The sequence below is a fragment of the Opisthocomus hoazin genome, chromosome 6, assembly GCF_030867145.1.
Source record: "Opisthocomus hoazin isolate bOpiHoa1 chromosome 6, bOpiHoa1.hap1, whole genome shotgun sequence".
NCBI lineage: Eukaryota > Metazoa > Chordata > Aves > Opisthocomiformes > Opisthocomidae > Opisthocomus > Opisthocomus hoazin.
In genome coordinates this window covers 39103938-39117506 of record NC_134419.1, presented here as the reverse complement: position 1 = coordinate 39117506, position 13569 = coordinate 39103938, and the positions used below count along the sequence as shown (strand labels likewise).

General features: G+C 46.9%; 1 protein-coding gene across 3 annotated transcripts in view; it reads right to left on the bottom strand.

Annotated features, from left to right (window-relative positions):
- PAX2 (paired box 2) overlaps positions 1 to 13569 on the bottom strand; it is an 82349-nt gene that overhangs the window by 529 nt on the left and 68251 nt on the right. For all 3 annotated transcript variants that reach the window (XM_075424151.1, XM_075424149.1, XM_075424150.1), the window contains exons 8-9: positions 6970 to 7071; positions 941 to 1027 (exon numbers count right to left, since the gene is read on the bottom strand). In XM_075424151.1, the coding sequence (XP_075280266.1) occupies positions 941 to 1027; positions 6970 to 7071 (189 nt within the window). The remainder of the gene's footprint in view (positions 1 to 940; positions 1028 to 6969; positions 7072 to 13569) is intronic.

Here is a 13569-nt window from a genome sequence, read left to right as displayed (position 1 = left end):
CCTCAGAGCCACGTGTTCGGAGCACACCCGACAAAGTACAGCGGGTCGCTTCTGAAACCAGGAGGGGAGAAATCAAGTGACATTACAGTGTTTTATTGCTTGCGATTTTGGTCACGTTTGGCATGAAAGCCCTCTAGATGGTTACTGAATGTGTGTTACAAAGTGATTGATTATTAAAATCACATTTACTGAGGTTTAACAACACTGGAATAAAATGTGCATCTATTATCCAGTTGTTAAACCTCAGTCCATACACAGGTAATAATCACAGCTGATTTATTTTAGATATAATAAATCTCTTCCTGTTCCATTGCAAAGAAAAGTTGTGTTAGAAGATGTGGTCTTATGGGAGGTTTTTTCCCGCTGAAAAACACCTGACTTTCTGGGCATATTAGAGTCACTGCAGATGGATATATCCCTGCAAGAAAACTCCACTGGCTATTATAAACCTGGCGATGCAGCCTGTCTCCCACTCTGGACACTGTTCCAACCAGTCCGAAGAACTTCTATGGGATTTCCAGATCCCCAGGAATTCACCCTGGGTTTAGCTTGGGAGAGGAATGAAACCTCACTTGGGTTTTTGATCAGACCTTGAATGGATGCTGATTGCGGCTGGAGAGATTGGCAGAACCCAAATTTAACTTCTGATCTGATCTGATCTGGAATAAACTGTGGATGCAGCCCATGGAGCAGGCAGAGCTGAACTGGAATTCTGAACCACCTCGTGCAAGAGGAACTGGCTTCAGGACAGACACAACACACGTGTGAGGTATATACCTATCCAGACGCTGGACTGGAGAGTGAGGAAAAAGGCCTCTCACCTGCCCAAATACTTGAAAACCCTCCTCAGAAACAAAAAAAAAACCCAAAGAAAAGCAAACGACGAGACAAACAGAAGGAGCGCGAGGCTGGGGGTGTGCTGTGGGAAAGAGGTACTCACTTAGTAGTGCAGGGTTGCTGAACCGCCAGGCCTCGTTGTAGGTCGTGTACTGAGGGTGGCTGTACGGGTTCCCGGAGAACTCGCTCCCTGGAAGAGACCAAGGAAGGTGTGAAACACAGCTAGGAACGAAGATTTATGTCTGCTCTTCCATCAAGCCAGTGTTCGTGCTGAATCCGTATGCCAGCAGGAAAACTGGAGTATGTCGATTCCTTGCCCGGCTGGGACCGTGCCCGTGCGGATGTTGTGGTGTTTGTTCAGTGCCATGCTGCTTACCCACACAGTCACAAATTGTAAGATTGACCTCTGCAGAATCAAGATATTAAAACAGTGAAATTCAATAATACAAATAAATAATTAAGCTGGTTTATTTGTCATTGCCTTCTGACTTCTGATTCTCAGGTTGCAGTGGGATTGCATATGCAAGCTTCTTCTGCAATTAGCTACCAGCTTTCTTTTAAATAAAATCTAAGGTTCTCTGGTAATGTCAAGACAGCAGGCATGGGAGCTTGATGGAACAAGCTCGCAGTACATTCACTGGAACCAGCAGTGCTGTTGATGGCTATATGTATTGCTAAGTTTTCTTTGTAGCGTGCTGAGGGCGATGACAAATTTGTGGAGAAGAGTATCATTCGTTATCGGAAATGTTCTGAGTGTAGGGTGGGCTTAACTCTAAAACAAAATGGAAAACGTCTGGATCACTCCTTCTTCCTCTGGATGATGGTGTTAGTCGGAAAAGCAATTCACATATGATGAACCCCACCTTTATGCTTAGTCAGTTACTGAGAAAACTTGCTGTATTCCAGTTCCAGAAAATAATTTTCTAATGAATAGTGCTTTATGTGCTCTTCTGAATCTGAAAGACAAGCTGGCCTCCAGCTCCCTTCTTCACACTCAGTAAAACGGGCCCAAACCAAAATACTTGTGAGGTTTGTGATCGAATAAGATTCCAAGATTTGAATGTTGTTTAGAGCCTCCTGAAATGTTCAGTTTTATTGTGCTCCGTGTTTTACAGAAGGCTGTGCAGGGCTAAGGGGGTTATATTTGGTAACTGAGGAGGTATGGCGCTGCGTTCAGAATAAATAAATCTCCCAACACTTAAAAATATATGATTCTGTTAAGTAAAAACATGCCATTATCTGATCATAACCTCAATTTAATGCAGTACCAACAGGCTGGGGACAATTAGTGCCATCTGAAAGGCATTATGTGCTTAAAAGACAGCGAAAGACCAGTGTGCCTGTTAGCTTCTGGTCTGCCCCGAGGCAGGGGGGACTTGGTACAGCAGAAGTGCTCGGGGAGCCCCCGAGGTTCCTGCTAGATACTGCAGAGTAGGGAGAGAAGGCAAGGCAAGAGGCGCTGGGTGCCTGTGGTACAATTACCGAAGAAATGTCAATTAATTACAGTGTAATCTCTGCAAATCTCCCCTCACCAGAGAGTTAAAGCCAAAGCCACAGATTCTCAGGCGGTGGAAATGAAGTCTGTTGAAACCAGGGGATTTGCACTGGTTGAAACTTCAGGAAAATATGTCCAGCCAGGTTTTTTAAAGACACTCAGGGTAATAACCAAAGTAGTCAGTACAAAAATGTGTATCTATCAAAAACAATCACCATCCAAAGGTATTTTAGTCATGGCAGTTTTCACTTTCAGCATAAACCTTGATTTTGTGTGAGAGACCTCACTAAATACTGTTTTAATGATAATAACTCAGCATCTTTCCATATCTAGAAACATTCTGCACTGGAAATCCTGACAGGTAGCTGGGAAGGAGTAGGTGAAACCTGCTACGGGGATGGAGATGCTGTGGCATAGGATACAAAGGCAAAAAGCAATGCATAGTCCAGATTTCTCTCTACTGAAGTGACTTCTCTGTGGAATATACTGGAATGAGTTTTCTCCCCAAAGAAGGAAAAAAACTATCCAGATGAGAATTTCTGGTTTGAAATGCCTCACAGAAACATGACTTCTCTGCACGGAGAAGAGCAGCTCTGACGTTTCGAGGCCTCTCTCTCACCCTCTGCCGAGTTGTCACCCTAAACTGTTCACAGTGTTCTACGGCACGGGTTAAGTGGCGGAGAAGGGCCCCAGCCATGGAGAGCTGGGGAGGAGGGAGGGCAGCCACTGGAAACGGTGTTTATTGACGAGGAGTGAAAGCATGCATGCAGCAGGATAATGAGCTTTTGAGCTCAACTGTGACCAAGAGGAACTGAGCTATCGCCTTCCCCGATCACTAATGAAACAAGTGTAATTTCCTCATCAACATTGGATTCTGCTTAACGACTCCCTGCCGCTGCCATCAGCAGCCCTCTCCGCTGCTCTGTGTAAACGGCAGTTCCCTCGGCGGATGCTCGTGGCACCAAAACATGCTGCAGACACCTGATGGCCTTCCTGGGAAAGTGGAAGAACCGAGGCGGGGATCAGAGGTGCTGTTACTCGTGCAGGAAACCCCTCTGCGGCACACAGGCTGAGCGCAGCGCAGCACCGCGTTCGTCCTGCTGTGAGTGACTAACCCCTGCGGTTTCAAGCGTGTGGCTTGCACCCGCCTCTGCAGCCTGGCACCTGAACTTCCAGGCAAGGGCAACTGCAGGATCCGTGTCCTGCCACAGCATCTGCGTGAACCTCAGAGGCGTTTGCACACGTGACTGCCCCTGCCGCGTGGATGTACTGCTACCAGAGACAAGCTCTTCGCTAGGCTGCGCGAGTAGAAGTCTAGTGAAAGGTTGTCATGGGTAGAACAGAGCAAGCTTTGGTCAGCACTGGTCAGTCCTCTCAGAAGCAGTTTTCCACTGGAAAATGCTGTCTCATCGCAATGGAAATGTTTTGCACGAGTTTGTCAGCTTCAGTGGAGTTTTGGGAAGCAAAGTTCTGAAATGATTGCAAATTGAGACAAAGTATTATGTTTCAACTTTCTTGTTTTGTTTCATTTTACCTTTCTCATCTCATTTAATTTCCTTTCAACTCTGTTATTATTTTAATGTGTCCTGACATCTAGAACATGTTGACGTTACTGAAATGTTTCATCCTGATGTTTGCAAATTGAACAATTTCAAGATTCTGACTCCTCACCCCAATGCAAGATGAAAACAAACGTCAAAAAAATCAGAGTTTTTCATGGGTTGGAAATTCTGCTTTCTGACCAGTTCTATTTTTAGGTCCACACCTTGATTTAGAGAAGACAGAGCTTCTGTCTCATATTCACTCATGTCTGGACAATAAGGTTTGCTTGTGTGTCAGTGTGTTTCCTCAAGATACTCCACGAGCGGGCAGTCTTCTTGTCTCCACTGTAGTTAGAGCACTGGCCCTGATATGTCTCAGCCTGGGGGCAGGTAACAACCCATTGGTAACATCATATTTGTTTTCTCTCTTCAACCTGGACTCTTAACAGAGGTTGCAAGCAAGCACAGAGCATCAATCTCATGAGGCCTATATCCTGTGCAATCTGTGCGCTGGGAACCTTTACTAAACAGTATTTGTTGGTATCTGTATTTAAATCTTGGCACGTTTAGTCTTCTAATACAGAAACCATGAGGCATGAAGTGAGCCTAGCAGGTGGCAGGTTCAGAACAAATGAGGGAGGTAGTTTTCACACAATATGTAGTTAAGCTACGGAACTTCTTGCCATAGGTTGCTACAGATGCTAAAGGCTTGTATGGGTTCAAGAGACACTTGAAGTTTGTGGAGGGGAAACCTATCAAGGGTATTTAATATTAAATAGAAAGATACTAAGCCTGGCTTAGGAAGTCTCTGAGCTGCAACTTGTTGGAGGCTGGGAAATCTTTTGAGAAAGTACCGATACGTACTTGCTCTACTCTTACACCCTTCCCCAGGCATTCACTTTTGGCCCCTGACAGAGAGTAATGGCTGCAGAGATCTGCAGCGCGACCCATTAAAGCCAAGTCTCATGTTCCTTCCCAGGAAGCCTCCTGATCTCAGCTCATTGGCTTCAGTCACGTTAGAAGACAGGAATAGAAGGGCTGCCAGACTGGGTCTGACCGCTGGGGTAGGACTGGAACAGCCAGAACTTGATGCTCTGTGGAAAGATGCAGTAATGACTGCATGACGCCGAAGCAGGCCACTGGAAAGACTTCCTCTAATTGAATGTTGACATCAGATTTAATGTAAAGGTATCCCTTTGACTTTTTTTTTCTTTGAAGTATAACTCAATTTTTTTCTTTCTCGTCCTGTTCCTTTTCTTTTTGGGGGTATCTGTGTGTTGTAGGGGACACTGCTGTCTTACAGATAAGTAGCCTCCACGTCAAGGAGCTGAAATACCCTATTCATGGATGCGACCCCTGTGGTTAGCCGTCTTAAAATTTTTGTCTTGGTTTAGATGTCAGTGTCATCCTTGTGATGAGAATGTTGAACTTACATAGCAGTCACTGAACAACTGAGAAGCTGAGATCAGTCAGAAGCCGAGGAGAGCCTGTTTTTTAGAAGTACCTATCCAAAGAGCCAGCTATTTTGGTGTTATTAATCGTTTCTATATGCCATGAGCTTCTGTAAGTTTTGACCTATACCTGACTTAAATGTTGGCACCTGAGTCTACCTACCGTTACTGTGTCGGGGGTTTTAATTGATTTAGATTGTCTTTGATTCTGAGGCCGAACCGTCTCCCTGAAATATTTAGCATAGCAGGAGATGCCCTAAAATTTGCCCACTCTCACCACCCCAGAAGTTCATCAAGCTGGTTGACTGTACCAAGGGACTGAAGTGGGGGTGAGGAGGGGACCGATCCACTGCCTTTCCCTGAGCTGGAGGTCAGTCACGTCAGCTTCACGGCATAGCCCAAGATTTTGTTGCGCCTTCGGGTCAGAAGCAGTCGGTAGCTTGTTGGCTCTGGAATGTGCCCATAGGTATTAGCCAGTACTTCATGGTATATAAGCAGTGATTTGTCATTTAAAGTGTTAAGACTCTGACCTCCAAACATTTCCTGTCAGTGATGTTTTCACTGTCCTCACTGCAGCGTACGATCGTTTAGCTAGTGAGATCTGGATGAGGGTTAAGTTAGGCTTTTCACCTGTAAGCCCTGGCAAATCATATCGTAGTGATTTAAGAGCTTTCTGTCCTCAGCTTTCTGCTGCTTCAGTTCCCGAGTCATCCCTCCAGTAGCAGAGGTTGCAGAATGGACTGTGTACCTGCTCATTAGCCATCACGGCTCACAACCCAGGGCAGTAACATCAACAGAAATCAGTGGCAGATGAAGTTCTGAGTTCTGAGCTACCATAGCTGAGAAGTGAAAATCTTGCCTCTTCATTTATCTGCTGGGGATGATTGCCAGCAGAGGAGTGGGGAATGGAGCCTGGGAAAATAAACTCTTCAATTCTGCTGGGGTAAACAGTCCTCTCTTCTCCCTGCACACTGGGAGAACCCATGCGCCAAGAGAAGGTGTTTCTCCAGAGGCACTGGGCAGCAAAGGAACAGTTTGCCTTTGGGTGTAGGATTAGGTAAATAGTTTCTTGGATTGGAGGCACTATCTTACAAGCAGGAGGTGGGTAAGTAGTTGGTTGTTGAAAGTGAATAGTTATTTCTCCTAAAATGCTCTTAATCATTGCGGAGTTCGTAGCTAGTTTAAGCTACGGACAATAGGTCCCCAAAAACTGCAGGTGTTAAATTACCATTGATGATTTTCAGTTTGATGCCCTGGCTTTAGATAGAAGGTAAGTTGTTACTCTAAGTTAGTGGACAGCTGAATATCCCGAGCCATGAGCAGTACATAATAATCTGCATGGGTCGTTGGAAAATAATTACATTAGTTAATGAATACTAAGGTTAATTAATTACCAATTAATTGCCACAGGTTATAGATAGCTAGTTGCCCATAGCAGCAGTGAATCAGTTACTAGGGCGAAAGAGACACATTACAGAAAGGGTGGTTAGCTGCGTTGGTTATGGGCACCTGATGATTTCTGTATGAAAAGAACAGGCCTTAGTATCAGCAAAGCAATAGCAAAGCCAACGGTGAAAGCTCTTCCAGCGCTAGTATACCGTGCCAACACGCGTGCACCATTACTGAAGGCTGGAGGCTGACTTACCAGGAACCATTCCTGCAAGAGTTGAGGTTGGGTAGCTGCCTTGTCCGGTCGGTGGAACATGGGGTGGGTAGCCAGGCAAGGTGGTGCTTGCCATATCACGACCTGGAAAGGAGAAGAATCAGGACAGGCAGTCAACAGGGATAAGGTCTTTCAGTATTGATTTGATACCACCTTTCATCCCAGTCTCACGTGGCTAGCGGCTTGATAGGCAAGTGCTATGCAGCCTTCGCTTACACAAGTGCTGTCCATCCACTGAAAATTCTGGGCAAGATTGTGGCGCTTTTGATCTCACACCACAAGAATGGGTGTTAAAAAAAGAATTTGTTTTGTTTCACTGTAGATTTTGGATCTATTTTAACTAAATCAAAGTGGCCCTGGGCTGCAGAGAGAATGGCAGCGTGTTTGTGCCAGAGTAGCTGAGGTCCTGTCTATATGCAGCGGATGCAGTTCCAGAACTGTGGCGATGTTGCTTTAGGGCATGATCAGTGTGCCCAGCACTCACTGGAAAGTGATCCAAGAGTTTTCTGTGCCTGTCCCTCTTCCCACCTCTGCCATTCACCTGCTGATGATTTTGGGCAAGTCACTTCACCTCTCTGTGCTTGTTTTTATGCTGCAAACTCTTTGGAGCAAGGGCACACTTCTGGTACATTTGCACAGTGCTTAGCATGAGTTTAATACTGGCTGGACTCCTTCCAGGTGTTGGTGTAACAGGTACAATAATAGGATCATGTGAATTAGTTTGAGTCCCATTTCATTTTATACAGGTACAAGTTTTTGTTATTCATACTTAAAGTCGTGGTATCTTTTCTCCACCAAAGAAGTAGAGAGGGGTGTGGACTGGGTGGATGATTGTAGTTTATTTTTCATCTCTTAGGAAGTGCAGCTGGAGGCTTCTTGGTTGCTGCCAGAGGCATTTCCTCATTTGGACTGGTTAGCCTGAAAATGGGCCAGCCAGAAGGGCATTTTGCTGTTAGTGCTTATTGCATTTAAATGAACTAAAATCATCTCAAAAGCTGCTGGGAGTTTCAAGCCAAAACCGGGGAAGAAAAATAAAAAAAAAAGGCTAAATAAATTGAGATAATCTTTCCCCCACAGCTGCTGGGAGATTTACGGCTCAACCTCCAATGCTGCCTACTGAGCTCTCAGCCTGTTGCAGACACCCAAAGCCTTCTACATTCCCTAGGTGAACGGCAGCTCACCAAGAACTTTGTGCCATGTTCCTTCGCTAAATTTTGCCTCTCTGGTCTGTTCTAACTGGAGGGCTGGAGTCTCATTTGCCTTTAGAAGTGACAAGTTAAGTACAGCCCATTAACACCACTGGAGTCACTGGAACTGTGCTGGGATATGCCAGTGAAAGAAGAATCAGAGCTGGTTTAGCTGTACTAGTGGCAGAACGATAACTGACAAAGCAGGCCCTGGAACAGGCACGAACCTTGGCTGGGGAATTGGAAATAAATGACAGTTACACAGCAAAGCAAAAACTAATCAACACGGAGTGTTAACCTGCAGGGAGGAAGTTTCTCTGGGATGAGTTAGACTAAACCGGTGTCATTGCTTTCGTGGGTCTTGACTAAAGATTACTGAGGTGATTTGCTCAAGAAAAAAGCAATGCAAGTTCATTCTTTCTCCCCGAAGAGGTTCCTGATCAGTAGCTGATGCTCCTAGCTCACCTCCTCTTAGGTAACGGCACAGAACTACCAGACAACGGCTGAGTCATTTTCCAGCCACTCCCCAATATTGATAAAAATAAACATATAATGCCTCAGGGATTTATATTCTACACGCTTCTACTCTTTTATCACCATCATTCCTTTAGTGATTTGTAGCTGTGTGTTAAGCTGCATGATTAACACCTACTAGATGTAGGGTTTTTTTTCCTTCACATTCTTTTAAGGCAAGAAAGTTTTATGTTTAAAATTCATGTTCTTTTGGGTTTCATTTATTGACTAGCCTGAGAAATAACAACAGGTGACGAGTGGGAAAACAGCATCACTGAAAAGTTAGAGAGAACGTTACGCAGCAGCAGGCAAAATGAACTCATTTTGACACTTCCGTTCAGCTGGGAAGTACACACTCACTCTGCTACTCGAGCCATGCGCACACGCCCCTGTGTTTTTACTCAGACACAAGCACACAGAGGCTGATGTTCCATACTCCGTGTGGAAAATTCACTGGGGAGTGATCATCTGTCAAAATCCCAGTCTTGAAAAAGAAGATAATGAACAAGTACAGTATCAGCAACACGAATAAGAGTCCCACAGAGAGACTCTTAAAATGCTGTTAGGTGCAAGCAGGCCCCTTCCATTACCTCCTCTCATTACAAACAGGTAGACGGGATTATTAAATTCTTGTACTCCAGGGCTATGGCAAAGCTAGCACCTATCCTGCTCATAACATGCTTCCCACTCCAGCCGTTCTCCCCTCTCCAAGAGCCTTCTGCGCGAGGACCAGCACCTTCATCACTGGGACATCCTCTGGGCTTTTGAACGCCTTCCCCCATGTCTAATTCTCCACACGGGTCCCAAGGCAGGTGCCCCTCCTGAGACACAGTGCCTTCTAGGCCAGAGGCTGGTCAGATATGGCTGCGTCCCTAGAGAGCGGTGTTGTTGGAGAGAGTCTGTTGGCAGACTCCTTGGCTTAGGAGGTGCCCGGAGCTCAAAGGCTCTTACTGTCTGCAGTGAGGTTGGACCAAGGCAGTGTCGTGAAAACTAATGTCCTCTCTGATGTTACCTGCTGCTTTCCTACAGGGAGGTTTAGAAATGCAAATCTCGCCTGACGAGGCAAAGGGAGGAAGCTAGGTCAAAAGAGAAAAACAATACAGGAGCATGAAGGTGGCAGAGGTAAGATGTGTTTCTTGGGCGTTCGGAACTGTGGTCTGCACTAAGACTTTGTTCTGAGAAAGCCCAAATTACATTAGTTGACAGTGGAGTGACAACAGCCTTGGTGGTCACCTCAAATGATTCCCACTATTTCATCCAAGCCCCCCCTGAGCTTCTGCAGCAATGTGGCTTCAGTCACCTTGCACACAAGGTTTCCCCTAGTGCCCACCTGAAGCTTCTCCTTCCTCCCCTCCAGCCTGCCACTTCTAAGTGCTGCCATATTCTGCAGCACATGTCTGCATTTCTGTCCCTCCCTGACAGCCGCCTACCTCAGGCCTGTATTCCTTTGGCTGTAAGATATTGCAGTCTCTTACCCACCCTTCCTGGGCTTGGCATTCAGACGTGATGCCCTGCTTCTTACCTACTTGGTCTGCTGTGTGAAGGCACCGGCTCACACCGACACTCCCAAACCAGGTGACTCAAATGTCGTTCACAACATAGCTACGGCAGCGCTCACCAGTTGCCTATGTCAGACTTTGTAGTCTGTAGAACCCACGCTGAAGGACCCTGCTAAAGTCCTAGAGCTGGCAAGGTGATTCACGCCACAATCATCTACCCTAGGCGAGCAGGCAGTACCCTGGCTGGGCATGCAGCGCCCAGGGGCACGGTGGCTGTTGAGCCAACACAGGCTTTTCCCGTAGGAGTGTTCCTGTACTCAGTCCCAGACCCATCCAACTGCCACACGCAGCCACTGCTAGGTAGTTACAGCTTCTTTTCCCATTTTATTCTAAGAAATGAAGGACAGGCATGAAATCTTTCCGTGACTCTGCTCGGAGCTGAGAACACGTGCTGCATACACAGAACTGGCCCACGGCTGCTCTGGTCCCCACTTGCACTCAAAGAGCTTGCAGCATTCACTGGTCTCCCCGTCAGACGAAACTGAACCCCTTGCCTGCAGCATCCCCGCTGAGGTTGTGGCCAAGGCCCGTTACCTGCTATCAGAGGCTGGCTGCTGGACTGCCCAAAGTGGGCACCATGGTGAAGGAAGGCACTGTAGCAAGGCGTGGACGCATCGTCTGAGAGGGCCATGTGGAAGGGCTGAAGATCAGCCTGCCCAGAGCCGACCGGCGTGGTGGGGGTGAAAGGGGTGAGAGAGGCTCCATGAGGCTCTTGCTTTATACTGAGGGGAGAGGAGAGGTTTTCTGTGGTAGGGTAAGGGATGGACACAGACAGACAAAGGGAACAGGGGGAGGAAGAGGAGGGTGGGGAAGGGAGGAGAGGAAGAACAAAATGGGTAAATGAAAATGGAGTGGTTAAAATCTACAGGGAAATTAATTTAAAAACAAAAATAAAAACAAAAAAGTTAGGAGTAGATCAGAGGAGCCAGTGCTGAGACAACAGCAGCGAACGCACCCGGGGGCTAGGCTCTGACGGCAGGGCAGCAGGGCATGGGGAGAACGGGGTGCGGTGGCGGATGGCAGGGATGGGGTGCAGGAACAGGAGAGGGGAGGGAGGGAGCATGCAGGAGAAGGACGACAGGAAGAAGCATGGGGCTGGGAAGGGGAAGAATGCTCTGAAGCTCCTGTTCTCCCTTTCCTGCTGCTTCCTCTCGCTGGCCGAGGGCGTATGGAGATGCTACACTTACACAGCTTGGCCCGGGGAATTGCACCACTTTGTCTCTGCAAACCCAAGGTAACCTTCCCCAGGACAGCAGCGTGGTTATGAGCATCTATTAAACAGGATGCTCAGTGGAACGGCCAAAGCTCATCAAGCCAAACTCTGTAAAAGCTGTGACAAAAAAGGTACAGCTGAAGACTGAGGTGGTTAAAATGAAAAATGGAACTGTGCAATTAATAGGTGGATGGATAGATAGATAGATAGATTAATCTCGTTCACGGTGGCACACTTTGGCGCTTTGACCGTAAAAGCAGTCAGTACTGACTCTGGTTGTTCCCAGATTATAGTGTTGCCAGACAGATACCTTGACAAAAAGATGTAACAGAGGAAAGGAAATGTTGGGGACTTATAAAAGGTCTCATTTTCATTGTTGGTTGCACTGGACCTCCATTTCTGATGTGCAGATTTGCACAGGCCCAACAGACACAGCTTTGAAACCACTCCTAACTCAGCTGCCAAGTAAGAGGTTTGGGGGTTGGAGAACTCTGTGACCTAAAGCATGGGTACTCCAGAACACCCACTGTTGTTGGGTCAGCAGGAATAGAGTCCTGTATCTGAACACCTGAAAGAGAAGTATGGATGATGTGATCAGATCCGATCCAAAGCATCTAGCAAACATCCACCCTCAGGCAAACAAATTAAAGCCAATAAATGAAAGCCACCTCTCTGCCGTGATGGCAAGTGTTGCCAATGGCCTATGAAATAAGTTAGTTCTAGTGGTTTTGATTTATACAGAGAAATATAAATGTGACACATAATTAGGTCATAATTCTGGCTTCATTAATGTAGAACTGGCTTAATTAACTCTAGGCACCTTATTGTGAGGCTGCAATGCTCACCTAGACGATAAAGGGCTGGGCAGTTTCTGTCTGCTGTTTATCCTGAGGCATTTGTTTCCTAAAGGTTTGCTACCTGGCAAAAATGATAGTTTGCCATCTGTGTTCTCCTCCAAGTACCTCTAACCTGGATGGCCAGCAAAGCTCTCTGATCACTGAGACTCCTTTGCAGCAAAGCCATATGTTCATGGTTCAGCTGACTGGGAAGGATCAGTCCTAGCCAAAAGCTGTACGGTTCCTTTTTATTTAGTTTACTTATTTGAAGTCTCTGGTATGCCAAGTGAGGACTGGAATTTTTTCTCCCTTTTTGCTATAGGAAGCTCTGTTTGGTGAGGACCCTTTGTGTAGTATATGGGGAAGAGAAGCTGGAGTATCTGGTTCTTGTTGAACAGCTAGTCAAAGTCGCCAGAGCAGACAGCACATCAGCGCCCAGCTCCTGCTTTTTACAACTATATACTATCCCACGATCCTGCCAGTGAGCCTTCACGTGCCAGCGCCACTCTCCATGGATGGAGAATCCACAAAGCTGTTTTTCTCCTGCATCCTCTGTCATCAAATGCAAGGAGTGCGCAGATTTACCTTCAGGCCAGACAGGCAGAGTCACCACCAGCAGCCTGGGAGCGCTGCAGCCGTTACCCGAATCATGTTGATACTGGGTAATGGGATGAGTGGATCTATCTGCGGGCAGAGGGCCAGAAGGTCCCCTGGCTTTCAGGGGCTGCAAGTGAAGTCATATTTTTCAAGGAAGCCATTTGACGGTCATACCGAAATAAACTAGGGACACATTGGTCCTGGGCATCGTCTGGGCTCCTGTTCCGGCTCTCCGTCCTCTATGAGAGAGCCGCTGCGGAGGAAAGGGCAGAGAAGAGGATGGAGACGGGCAGGGTGGGTGGGCAGGAGCAAGAGGTGCTATGGGCAGAGGTTAATCCTGTTTGCACAGCCCCCAGGCACGTTGCGTTTCCTAGTCCCTCCCCTGCTTTATTTCTCTTTTAAAGCATGGAATTTTCAGCTATAATCCTTCCTAAACCGCAGCATTTTTCAGGCGCTCTGTGTAAGTGAAACCGTAATCTCTGGTAAAACAGACTGCTTAAGCTGCTGTAGCATTAGACCAAGCTGATCCAGCCCCTGGATTTCCGCTCTGCCCAGCCACCACGGAGAGGATTTCAGCCTGAAAGATTGCCTTAAAGCCCCTGCAACGGGAACAACAGTGCCAGGTCTCGCCTTGCAAAGCTGGGAAGGGTTAAGGGCCCAGGAGCTATTTGTCCGGG